Genomic DNA, 13,312 nt, shown 5'->3' with positions numbered 1-13,312 from the left:
ATATATATATATATATATATAGGATAAGAATGATAGATTTATAAATAAAAAGAGAGATAAAAAAATGTATATGATTAAATCAAAACTCATTAGAACAGGTGATTCGGTTTTGAATTTATGAAAACCATTTTTACTAATACTTTTAATTTATTTTAACTATTTGATTAAATGTAAAAATTTAAAGATAAATACTTATATTTTTTAACATTTTACGTAATTAGAAACTAATTGTCAGTAATCAGTAAGAAAAAAAAGTTATCGAGTGATAATACAAAATAAATTTACAAGTTAAAGGAAAAAATGGCTTGAATTAGCCCGTTAAAAATTTCTTATTCAAAATCGAGCTGAGTCCATTTAACTTGTTGAGCTGAATCAAATTAACTTACATTTTTTTTAATTGTAGTTTTATTAGTTTGATTCATGATACCGTAGACTAACTTTCACAACTTTATTTACAACATAACTATTAAACTCTTATGTTACTTTAAAATTTTGGATGTTTCTTTCTTAAAATCACAGTTTTTACTTAAAAAGATTATATGATATTAAAACGACAACTTTAATTTCTATCAAATTAACTAAAACAGAATGAATAATATTTAAATATTTATCTACTGCAGGGAGGTGGGACCCTCGCAGCTGAAGACTAGATTTACCTGCGGCAAAAAAGTCAAGTAAAAAAGGGAGGGAAAATGAAAATGGATCTAAGGCGGCAAAAAATGGTACTATATATACCTCTTCACCCCACCATTCTACTCACCTGCCTGCACCTACATCGTTCCTCATTCTTAACGCAGGTCACTTTTTCGGCTCCGCTACTGAGGGCGGAGGCCCGATGAGGTATTCTTCTTGATCTGAAAGCTCTTTGTGTTACTTTTTTTATTCGTCGGTCTAAAGCTTCGATTGCATAAATATACTACGGCAGTGTCCGATTGGTTTCTTTATGGTGCTTTCGTCACTGTTCATGTTTTCGTACGATTTTCTATCTTTACTTTGAAATTTAAGATCTTAACTTGTCATATATATGCATCTGAGAAATTGAAACTCAAGTTAAAATCTGATAAATACTACAACCCGTAGTAGTCAATTGCAATACATAAATTGCAATCTAGAAGAATGTTGATGAGTACAACTATTTTGAGTTTTCACATACCTCTTCGATCTACACCGACCTATAAAGCAAATTTGGTGCCACTATACTCTCTTTGTCCTAGTCCTAAACTGAGAAAATTGCCTAGTATTTTACCACGATAATGACTCTCCTATAATACACAGGATACAAGATGAATATTTAATAACTTCTATTGTCTCGGCGCTTCACTGGTCTCCTGAATACTGGAAAACAATTCTGGCTGATTTTTTATTTTGTTTAAATCACTTTGTTGTTTCAACATCTTTTCGGTGTTACCCTTTTTCTTAGGCGTCTTAGGCGTCCTGCTAGCTGTGAAGTGCAATCTAGCCAACAGTGGCCGAGGCGCTCTCCTTTCCCTGTCAAATCCTCGCACGCATACATATCCTGCAAAACATATTTTGCCCATTTAGATATATTTGGCTATCTAGTCACTTGCCTAACCTGTAGATTACTGTTTTTAATTATTTTATTAGGAAAACTACGTTTTGCAGATTTCGGTAGTGAATTCAAGGGATTTCTGGAGTGTATGTTTCTGCTTAAGTTTGAACAATTAAGCGTAGTTGAATAATAATTAGCAGGATCACATTCTGGGAGCCACATCTTACCTCTCCAAAAGCATTGTTGAATGTCTTGTGTCGATAAGCCTGGTTGAAAAAAAAAATACACACAGTTTAATTGTTTTGTATATATATCTATTACATTTTAATTTTTATAAAGCTACCTTTAAAAATCGATGACACGGATGTTCCAAAATATACTGTTCTCCTACCGAGGTTCCAGATCCAACTACGGGGAACACTAATTGGGTTTAAACTTGACTCATTATCAGCAAAAACCTGTAGCAAATTATATTTTAGTACGTAATTTAAACCACATGATGTGAGTAGCTTTCATAACGGATAACCATTCTCGTTTACCTCATTGACTTGAAAGTAGGTACCGTTTAGTGGAAAGCTCCCTCTCATAGCTGTTCGACATGGTATCTATTCATAAATTCATATATGCTAATTACATCTCTAGCCAGATATTTTTTTCCACTATTGTGTTATTAGTGACTAATAATCATAAGCAATGCATGATTAAAGCATTCATACCAGGATAGTTCCTCGAACTATCTTTGAATTTACTTCACGGAAACTGTTGCATTCATAACATTCATTTTCTTTACAAAGTTGGCCACTATCCTGAGAGCTGCATTTTCTTTCTGGTGGCTGTATGGACTCTGCTGTCTCCCCTGTGGTATACAATGTGTTTGGCAACACGAAAAACACCAGAAAACCAAAATAATAATATATATCTGTAAGTTGATACAAAAACTACATTTAATCCAAATCAATTTAGAAGGAACATGGTGTCATGTTATTTTTGTTCACCTGGGGTCCATATAGCTAGAAGGTATTTGCCTGGATCATCTGGTTCTCGCGTTTGCCACTGTGGTTGATAATTGATTAATAAAATGGGCAGATGCAATAAAACACTATTATTTTTAATTGATGTATCAATAACTAACCCCTTTCAGAAGAGGATGTGAGTCGGGTAGTTCATAACTGCAAGAAACAGAAAACACTATCAGAATAATTTGCAAGGATTCCTGTTATTTTTTGTTGTTAGTGGTAACTATTCGTTTTTCCATATTACAAGGTTAGTTTTATTCTGGACACATGGATATTGTACATCATGTGTTACTTGCTTTTGCAGCTTTTTTGAGTTATTTTCCCATTCGCGTTTTTGAATATTAACTTTTTTGTAGTCCGTTAAGTAGTCTGAGATGAATTGGTTTTGCTACTTACACGTAATGCTCTGTTCTCAACTTGCTCACATTCTTCAGCTTGGGTGTAGGGATGCATGCCACATCTGGATTTAAAGCAACCAAGGCCTTTGACATTTCTCCTTCTTGAAGTTCCATGTTTTGTTGCACATAGTTTCGTATGCTCAAAGCGAACTTTGTCATGTCTACTTTTATGTCTGGAATTTCAAATGAATCCTTTTTGAAGGCGTCCTCTATATCACCTTGTGAAAATTTGGAACGTTCTGGATCTGGACTTGCTGGCACTTCAACTATAGGGTGAACTTTCTTGTATTGTTGAAGTGCCCCTTCAATTGGATTTTCATGGAGAAGCAAGGTCGTTTGATTTATAACTTGTGATGCCTTCCGCTCGGTTGCATTGTTTCCAGTTGTGTTCGGCATTCTCTCCTCCTCTGGTCCTGGCAGGGCAAGTCTTGCACTGCAATATTTAATATCGTTTACATGTAAGTGTGTTTATTCGAACTCATTACGCGCCTTTCATCATTTAGTGGCACTAATACAATTTTCTGTGTAATTTGTTGCATAACAATTGCTGCTCCCCCCTCCCCAAACAATTCTATGCACCTAATCGTAGTCATCATACCTTGCAAAGGCACTTGCAAAGTGTCTGCATTCCCCTCTCATTGGGCATGCATTGCAATTCGGTTTGCTTTTAGTACAGAATACCTGCATGAATTGATTTTATTTCCCCAGTCATAACAGGGTTTCATTGAACTATGGCCATCCCTCTGATAAATGAGAAAATGTAATTTACCTTTCCAAATGTAATCAATTGGTAGTGCAGCTCATACCTTCAGCAAATATCAATAAAACAAAAAATCAATTTAGGGAGTTTAATCACGATGGAGAACTTTAACCAGAAGTGTGAAATATGCATGATCTCATGATATTGTATAATTATTCATGTTGGCAGTTGATGAAAATTAAATCTAAAGGAAAATTTAATCAGCAACTAGAAGATACTTGTATCATTTAATATATAACTTTAAATTGAAAATAATCATTACAATGTTCTTTGGTCTAGCTTGCAGAGTCGAGGCCAGAGATATTTTTGTACCGCATCCAACACTGGGTACCTATACAGCACAATGATGTCAGGTTAGCTCTTATTTTCTGTCTGAATTACAACCTCATGCTATTTATTGTCGTGGAACTCACAATTCTAGAACATGCAACTGTAGTGACTCTGGCAGTGGCTGGATTGGTACCCATCCCAAACGAACCACTATGCGTCCAACATTTGTGTCCACCTATTGAGGCAATAAACTGTCAATATATTCCATAATCCTTAAGTTTTGTACTAGTGTTTTCAACATACCGGAAAAGCAAGATGGTGCAGTGTTAAGAGTCGAATACACTCCACACTTTTCAATCCCAATCCTCTGATGCTGAGCAAGAATTCTCTGGACGTATAAATAAATTGAATTAACATAATGCTTTTTTTCTGCTTGCATGAATAAAACTAATTTCGTGTATTTATGCATGTCTATATATGATTCTAGTGAACTGAGGGTTCAGGATTTTGGTTTGCGAACCCTACCAATTTGGATATATGATATTAAAGTAGTTTGATAATATCTATACTTACTTTGCCTGGTCAGGTGGAACGTCTCTCAGCCACTCAAGATCAATGCCCTTGTGCTTGTCAACCAATAGATTGAGGAAATTCTGCACAGTAATTCATTTGGCATAATCTGTTTAGTATTTAAATATAGGATTACAGTAGAATCACTTCATGATCTAGAATTCTACCTGAATACGTTCAGCAAGCATGTTGTTCATGCCCCTTTCTTTGATTGTTTTGGATATTTCATTGACATCTGCACGTCTCACAGCATCCCAATCCACAGAGTCCATGGTCTTCTCTGTCTTTTCTCTTTTTCCTGCTTGAGCTTGTGCTTGTACTCTTAAACTATCCCAATCAAAGTTCTTTTTCTCTTCTTTCTTGCTTTTTGGTTTTACTGAGGCAGATTTTTTCTTACCCTCTCCTTTCCTCTTTTCATGGTTGGGATTAACAACATCCTTTTCTCTTTCTTTCTGCTTTGGTTCTTGGGTTTGTTCTGAAATGTGAAAAACATTATGGTCATGATTAATTTGCTGCAAGAGATGGAGTGGGGATAGAATACCTTGAGAATAGGCAACTGCAGCTTTGGAGTCGGACTCTATTGTTAGAGGATCACAGCAGTTAACTTCAAGTGCTCCAGAATTTCGGGTTACTTCCAAAGTATATTCTTTGGTGGCGGGTGTTTCCGAAGTGTATGGAATAGCATCTGATTTTTCCAAGTTTCCTATCTGGTTGTCATGGTTCAGGTCTATGAACTGACCGCTTTTTCCTGTGAAGCTCTCAGTTGATTTGCTTCTTTGGCCATTAACATCATGCAACATGGTTGAACTTGCCATCTCTAAAAGCTCTCTGAATGAAGTCCTGTTATAATAAATATTGAAATGTGCAGTGCTTGGCAGGTCTTCTTTTTCTGAGATGCTATCCGAGAATGAACCTACCTTTTCAGGATTTTGATCAATTGGAAAATCTCCAGATGTCTGAGATACAACGCCAGCCAGTTGGGCTGAAATTATGTTATGTAACCCTTTCCTAATGCTTCCTTGACATAAGCTGTTTTGCCCTTCCTCAGTCATTGCATTAATTGTTCCACTTTCTACTGGGCCTGTGCTTTCCTTGTCCGAACTTGTGCTTTCCTTGTGGCATGTACTCGTTGACTTCAGAGGAAATCGAGCAGCGAGTGCCATGAATGCAGAACTGCAAACAAAAAGGGTAATGTTAGTTTGTACGAATGCTTAATTATTGTTATGTTCACTGTATATTTCTCAGTAATTAAGCTTGCATGCTTTATACCTGGAAAGATGGTCTGATACATTTTGAGTAAGGAAAACACCAACCACAGAATCCACAACAGATCCCTTCCACATCGAAAAGCCCCTGTCTCCTGTTGTATGTGTTATGTTATTAGTACTTGAACCATCTAACTGAACATGTATAAGAGCATTTTCTAAGTTTGTTTATCATCATTTTGATTTTGATAAACTGGTGATTAACTTCGTCAGACAAAAAGCTTTTCTTAATTTAGCGTGATGTATTCTTGCTTTAGTACCAATGAGAGTTTTTCTATTGTGTGGAAGGATGGTTAATAACTCATTCGCTTGGCTTTTTTATAAATGGTTTTTGTGGATAAACCATTTTAGAAACATTTTTAGGAGAAGAAAATGTAATTGTGTGAGTTACCTGCTTTCGCTAAAAATGTAATTATTTTTTTATGCATACTAATTTATTGGAGCCTTTTCAATGCTGCATGATTTTCTAAGGCAGGAAAAAACACACACACTTTTATATATATATATATATATATATATATATATTATCCTCCTAGTACATCGTTAGGTAGATATTTGTCAGTTGTGTGAATAGTGCTTAGATTTTCGTGATAATATCATTCATACCTTGTACTTGATGCATCTTTGCAATGAATGCCTCTGCCCTTCCACGATACACTTTCCGTTCCTGTTCCCACCATATCGTCTTTTCTGCATCACTTCCATCAATCCCACTATTGTTAATATCCTCAAGTAAAAGCGCCCAAACTTTATTAGTTTCCTCATCAATATCAACTTTAGCTCGAATGCTCCTTTTTTTGGGTTTGTAGGGAACAATGGCACCATGCGACTCATGCTCATGCGTATACTGCCCATGCGAGTCACGGGCTTCTCTGTTGATGTTTAGGAATATAAATTGCTTTGTTAAAGCGTCCACATTTTTGTCCACAATTTCTTTCCCTTCGTCTACACATGCTACATTCAATCAATCAATTTTAGTAAGACAGACTGCATGGTAGAATTGTGTTTTAACAATCATAATGTTATTTGAAAAAAAAATACCTAATGTGTTGTCTTGTCTTTCATTTTTGCAGGAGGATGCATAACTGACACGATTCATTCCTGTTCGTTTCTTTTTTGTAAGTGATGCTCCCAAGTCTGCAACTAAAGCATCAATACATGTCTGTGGCCCTTCTGCATCACCAAATGTTCGTCTGTCAGAGCTAGACGTTTGCTTTGCAGTATGTGCTAGACCAACATCAGTTCTTGTAGAAGCTCTTGATCTTCTTTTGGTCGGCCTCTTCTGCCCTAAGGATAATGTGTTCTCAAGGGGTTGATGTTTGTCCTGAATAGCTCCTTCTGTGGCTGAAAAAAAGACTGGGACTCCAGCTGCAGTATAATCTGAACCAGAAGCCCAGCACTTGGGACTTGACATATAAGAATGTAATCTGGCATCTTGTAAGAATGTTGCCAGTTGGACATCTCTGGTGGCAGTCACAGAAGATTTACGTGGCGCATCTGAAGTTCTCCCCTTGACGCTTCTCCTTTTCTTATGAACATTTGGAAATTGAACCCCATAGTTTAGGCAGTATGCCTTCATGTCATTATATTGTGCTCCTAACATATTGATGCTGGTATTATCTGCCTGTTCAATACCAGGTTGTTTTCTCTTAGAACCGACAGCTTGTAAACCACATCCTGTGCTCCAAGCGTCTCTGCCAATGGAGTTATTTGGACACTCTTGAAGTCCATTATGATCAGCCACCCAATTCCTTGAGCTGCTGGCATTGGCAAAGAGCATATTTTCTCTGCGTCCAGGATCGTCTATTGCTTGCTCTTTGCTCCCAAACCTCAAGGACCTTTTACATGTCTGTACGGTTGATTTAGGCCCCGATGTCCATTCTCCTGTCACTTCTGTTTGTGGAGAAGTTGTGTTCAATCCTTTCCTTGCCTTCCTCTTGTCAGCTTGGTTTTTTTTAGATTGAACAGTCTCTGCAGCGGCTTTCTTGATTGTTGTTTTTGGTTGGCCTTCTTTTATGACCTTGGCCCGGTGCTTTCTTCTTTTGGGCTGTTTTACTTGAGGCGTTTTATTCAGATCAAAGTTCCGGCGTATATCCTCTTTCGCTGCAGGTATAGCAGCCACTTTTGTAGTCGGGCCATTTATTTTGTTGTGAGGATTATAGCACGTTGTGGATGTGTTGTTTTTGTCTTTCCCTTCTCGGTTCCTTTCTTCAATGGTCATCGGTGTTGCAGCATCTTTTCTGGTTTCTGCTGCGATGACATCATCTTGGTGTGGTGCAATTTCAGCAAATGTCTTGCTACAGTAATCGAAGTATGATGGGCCTGCAACATGAAATTATTTAAATACGAATTAGAGTCGGGAAATGTAAACAGATGATGAATGTGCAAGCCCCAAGCTGTGGATAGCAGAGTCACCAAAAGACAAGAATTGTGTGGAAAATTGATTTAGCTGATGTAGCTGTTCAAAATTGATCACTAGCATATTGATCACTAACATTTTGGAAAGCTGAAGTCCGAATTGTAAAACAAACTATGCTTTTGATTTAGTAGTTTAAATTCGTTGGTCTGCTTTTTTTTTCCTTTGTAAGACAATGTTCTTTTGTTTATGAAAGCTGTGGTTTATGATTATTTTCTGAGCTGTATTTTCCTTTATAGTTGCGAGCGCATACATTTTCTTATGCAGGAACTATCTTTTATCATTTATTCCAATGAAAGCTAATTTTTACAATGGACAATAATTGGTTATATACATGGTTGTTTAATGAGAAAAATATAAGTTTTTATGCTGCTCTAAAAATGTTCCAAATGAATTAAAAAATAGGGAAATGAAATGTTCTAACAACTTCATGCGATGGAGAGAAAGATACAAGTGTATAGGCCAGTTGGACAACAAAAGTAACAGAACTCAAATAGAACTAGGATGCGAATATTCAATGACTATAAACCTGGATCCTCTGCTGATATTCTTTTGTCGAAATAATATGTGTGACAATTTGATGCAACAATGTGATGGAGGAGAATTTTGGCGTTAAATGCAGCAGAGAATCCACATGTTCATTTCTTACAGCTGTTTAGTTCAAACATCTAATTTTATGGCACCATCGGTATCAAATGTTACATTTCAATTTTGAAAATACGGGTTTTACTTTGTTCAGCTGTTGCACATTGCAGGGATGGAGTAAAGTCATAACCCTCTAAAGTATTTAATCTATATATTGAATTTTTAAAATTTTCATTTGATGACAAAAACAATTAGATTAATAAAACATAATGGTTAAAATTATCTGAAGTGTTTAATATGACTGCAGAAGATCAGTTCCCCATTGCCGGTAATGGATATCGGCCAAGTGCTAGTGCACGCTCAAATGAAAATTTTAATAAAATGCGACATGGCAACGACGCTAAAAATATAAAAAAATTATTGCTCTTACCCGGAAGCTCTCCATACTGGTTATGGATAGTATTGAGAAACGGTTGCTCCACACCGGGAAGTTGATGATGATGGAAAGATGTATAGGTCGTCGGGATGAACTGTGAATTATACGGCGGAACAAATTGGCCTTCATTTGTTACAGCAGAATATGCCAACGGAAGTTCTGGCTGGGTCAAAAGTTGAGGAATGCCGTTACTTGAACTGGGAAAGCTGTCAAAAGATATTTGAACGCGATTTGCGGCATTGTGATGGGCGAAAGGGGAAGGCTCCAAGCGGTGGTTAGGCCAGTTGCTTATCTCTGGAAATGCTGGAAGATCAAAACCAGCAGGTATCCCATTGGAATGAGAATAGAACTGGTTTGCCATCTCAGGAGTCCAGATCGGCACTGGCGTCGGAATGATGGGCATGAAAGGGGCGGTGGCGATGGTGGGGACGACGGGGACCTGAGCAGCCTGCTCCTCAACCTTCCTTGCGTTTTCCATTTTGACTTGCTTTAGAACTGGAAAAAAATCCTTGTGCAAAAGGACTCAGCAAAAGGATTTCTGCAAAAAGGACTTAACAAAAGGATTTTGTGAAGCTATTCTAGAGAGATGTCCCGAAGAATAAAAGGTCTATTTTCGGGGACAAACCTGCCAGCGGAAAATGTAAGTGGTTTCGAAAAACAGAGATCACTAAATAACAAAAATAAAATAGAGAAGATATATGCAGTTTTTCAACCTTAAACGAGGTGAGTTTCTGAGTTACCTCCTGAAAGTAACCGGTGACTGACAAACCTGGTGGTCAAGATGTAATTACTGAAATTTAAAGAAATTAATTAAAATTAAAATTCCAAACCTGTCTATGGAGAGTGTTGGAAAAAAGACTGCTTACGATAAACAATATTCGCTTATTCTAGTTGCTAGCTCCGCTTTCTGCTCGCGATGAATAGGAACTTTCACGCGACCAAAACCGAAGTTGAAGTAGAAAATCGGAGAGTTTCGTGCGGATGCTGTTAAGGTAGATTTATCGAGTCAATGCCGGAAATCTGATTTCAGATATCTATATGCGGCAACTAATGGGATATATATATATAACATTTCCACCGAATGTGAGAGAGAAGGAAAGAGAGAAAGAGAACCTACACGAATTTCTATGAGCTTGCATATGCAGCCTGAGCTATTTTATTTTACTTTATTACTTCTATTCCTCTTCCAGAATTCTATTTATTTTAATTAGATTAAAAATTAAACTTTTTTTTCTTTTTTGTCTTATGTTTGGTGGCATTTAATATTTTCTTCCTTGGACCAACTCGAAGCGACAAGTAATGATTTACGCACATCAAACTCGAAAACGATACATGCACACTTTAAACGTAAAAGTTTTGCATGTGCATGTATACATCATTCACGTAAGGTTTGTTTCACTCTACGTGAATATATATCAAAGTTTATGTGTATACATATTTTTCACATTTTACGTAAATAATAATATTTATTATAAAAAAATTATAAATATTAATTTTGTTGTATAATTTGAACGATAAAAACATAATAATTTGCTTTTATTTATAGTTTGTAAACTTCTAAATGTATTAATAATTTGTAAAGTTTTGTCAAATATTTAGCGAAAATAGAGTAAACTACTTGTGTTCCACAAGTATTTAGGGAGAAGTTTGTTAAAATATACATTTGTTTATTGATGACATTACCTTTTAAGTTTAAAGTAAAATACATTAACAAAACAAAAATGAAATAATTAAATTTTCAAAATGTTTGTTACAATTTTGTTTAAATCTTTAGAGTTTCTTTTTCATGTATTACTTTCTTAACACAGTATCCCTACATACTAAGTAATTAAAAACTTATGATACTATAAAATGATCTTTAATTAATAGCATTGAAATAAACATCACAAATAAATAAAAGTAACTTTTAATAATTGAAGCGTTATTTTTTTACTTTTTATTTGTTATATTGAGATAGTGTCTCACAGAATAGTTTAAGAAATGCCACACATGATTCTAATTAATTTATCTGTTTGATTTTTTTTTCTTAAATTTAATTATGTTATTTTGTTACTAAAGTATGTCAGTTAGACGTGGAAGTTCAATCATGAAATTTTTAAAGTTAATTTTTTTCTGTTGTTTTTTTACTTTTAAGTCTTAAATTTGTGTTACTAAGATATTTTGTTTACTGATAAAAGTGATAACGTATTTGTGATGTGCGATGTGGATGATTTCAAAGTTGACTTAACAGCCCTCGTGGAAATATGATTACAATTCTATAAAATATATAACTAAAAACAACCATATTTTAACGCATTTAATTTAATTATTTCACACTAATTATTTTAGCCGAAAATTAATAATAGGTAATTCAATTTTTAGTTTTAGATATTTAGGTATTTTTGCCTATTTTCTTGACTCTTCATTCATATTATCTTATTTCTATTTTTAAATTAATTATTAATATTTTATCATACAATAAGTATCACATTTCTATAAAAGAAACTTATTTTATTTAAATACCCTAAACCGGAATTGTATTGATCTCTTTAGAGATGCATCAAAATTTTATGAAAATACTCCTAAATTAATCAAATTCATAATAATTTGTAAAATCTTGTGAAACACTTCTATAAATATGTTAAACTAGGTTTCACGGTAACAAACATATATGTCAATAGAAGGTAATATAAATTAGGGTTAAATATGTTTTTAGTCCCTAAACTATTGGCCGTTTCTGGTTTTCGTCCCTCTTCCAAAGTAAGGTACAATTTGGTCCTCATTCTTTAGAAAAACGATCGTTTTAGTCCTCAAAATTTTGTTTTTAGTCCTCGTTTTAGTCCTCAAAACGTTCGTTTTTTCGACTAAAACGAACGTTTTTTAAAGATTGAGGACTAAATTGTACCTTACTTTGGAAGAGGGACAAAAACCAGAAATGGTCAATAGTTTAGGGACTAAAAACATATTTAACCCTATAAATTATTTCTTTCTAATATATATATTTTAATATTTTTAAAAATATGTTTAATAAAGTTCATTTTTTAAAACTGAATTACATCTAAAAAAGACACCTTTTTCTTGAAAAAAATAATATCCAAAATAATTAGTTTTTTTTGTTTTTTATTTTATTTTTTACAGTACTGTTTTAAAAAATAATACAAAAAAGTGTCTCAATAAATTCTTTCCTTCCACATCACTATACTGTAACCCTACAGATCACTTCATTGTACCGGTAAAAGTCTTTAAATCAACCCAACATAGATCTTGCTGGCAAAAGAGAGATCCATGGGTTGAAAAAACTTTCTATGACAGAACGTTTATTTTATCTTTTGAATGTAAATTTTACCGTTTAAAGTATGAATGCATGCAGATTCTACCTGACACTGCAAATTGACACGCCAATGCTATTGTTGTAATTATTTTGGTTATCTTCCCTAAGTGATGAAGACATGCAGAGTGGTCTATGGCAGCTATGGCGTGTCACGAGAGCAATACAGCTTCCAATCAACTCAGAAAGAACTTGCCACGTAAAAATCAACGACCACCGCCGCTTGCTTCTCCAATCCATATCCTTTAGTTTGGTAAAACATTGTAAAACTTTAGGTTTTCATTAATATATTTTTTAATTTAATCTCATTCATGCACTAGTGTTTAATTATAATCTGACAAGTGATATGTATGTATTATACAACGGTAGTGATTCATTGCTGTATCTAAAACATCACATTGGCGATGCAGTTGGCAAGGTAAAAAGTAAACTTTTTATTTTCTCGGTTTATGCTTTTTATGTTAAATTTGATTTTTTATTTGTTTTTCTTCATGCACTTTATAATTACTAATTATATAACTGTTTTCTTTCTAACTTTTAATTTATATATTTCTTAAAGGTATCACAACTTTTTTTTTTGCAGGAGTTGACTAATAGTCAGTTTAGTGTTATTCTTTTTAATATTTGGATTGTGTTCAATTTGTAGTTAATAGCAAAAAGTTGATTTTAGATGAATTTAGAGCAAATTATAAATTATAATTCAGATTTTATGTGTGTAGAAAACTTAATTAGCATTTATGAGGTGAGTAAATAAAAGGTATTTATTAAGGGTATCAACA

The 13,312-nt window shown here is 34.5% G+C and overlaps 1 protein-coding gene and 1 long non-coding RNA gene across 2 annotated transcripts; one reads left to right on the top strand and one right to left on the bottom strand.

Annotated features, from left to right (window-relative positions):
• Window positions 1-1,031: 1,031 nt before the first annotated feature.
• Window positions 1,032-10,209, bottom strand: LOC148198068 (DNA glycosylase/AP lyase ROS1-like). Its single transcript, XM_088115519.1, has 20 exons — window positions 10,093-10,209; window positions 9,221-10,016; window positions 6,831-8,111; window positions 6,396-6,743; window positions 5,794-5,884; window positions 4,692-5,697; window positions 4,528-4,607; window positions 4,258-4,342; window positions 4,098-4,189; window positions 3,947-4,015; window positions 3,694-3,730; window positions 3,523-3,605; window positions 2,923-3,357; window positions 2,643-2,679; window positions 2,506-2,563; window positions 2,227-2,366; window positions 2,050-2,115; window positions 1,854-1,968; window positions 1,738-1,776; window positions 1,032-1,516 (listed from the first exon to the last, which is right to left on the bottom strand). Exons 2-20 carry the CDS (start codon window positions 9,702-9,704, stop codon window positions 1,302-1,304), a joined length of 4,761 nt encoding a protein of 1,586 aa, XP_087971645.1. The 5' UTR covers window positions 9,705-10,016; window positions 10,093-10,209; the 3' UTR covers window positions 1,032-1,301.
• LOC148198069 (uncharacterized) lies at window positions 3,242-4,677 on the top strand. Its single transcript, XR_015786736.1, has 3 exons — window positions 3,242-3,382; window positions 3,964-4,037; window positions 4,541-4,677. It is a non-coding gene; the product is annotated as an uncharacterized LOC148198069 (long non-coding RNA).
• Window positions 10,210-13,312: the final 3,103 nt, after the last annotated feature.

Source organism: Vigna umbellata, chromosome 5 (assembly GCF_029865625.1).
Source record: "Vigna umbellata cultivar VRB3 chromosome 5, Vumbellata_1.0, whole genome shotgun sequence".
Lineage (NCBI taxonomy): Eukaryota > Viridiplantae > Streptophyta > Magnoliopsida > Fabales > Fabaceae > Vigna > Vigna umbellata.
The sequence above is the reverse complement of the archived record's forward strand: the minus strand, read 5'-3'. Positions and strand labels throughout refer to the sequence as shown.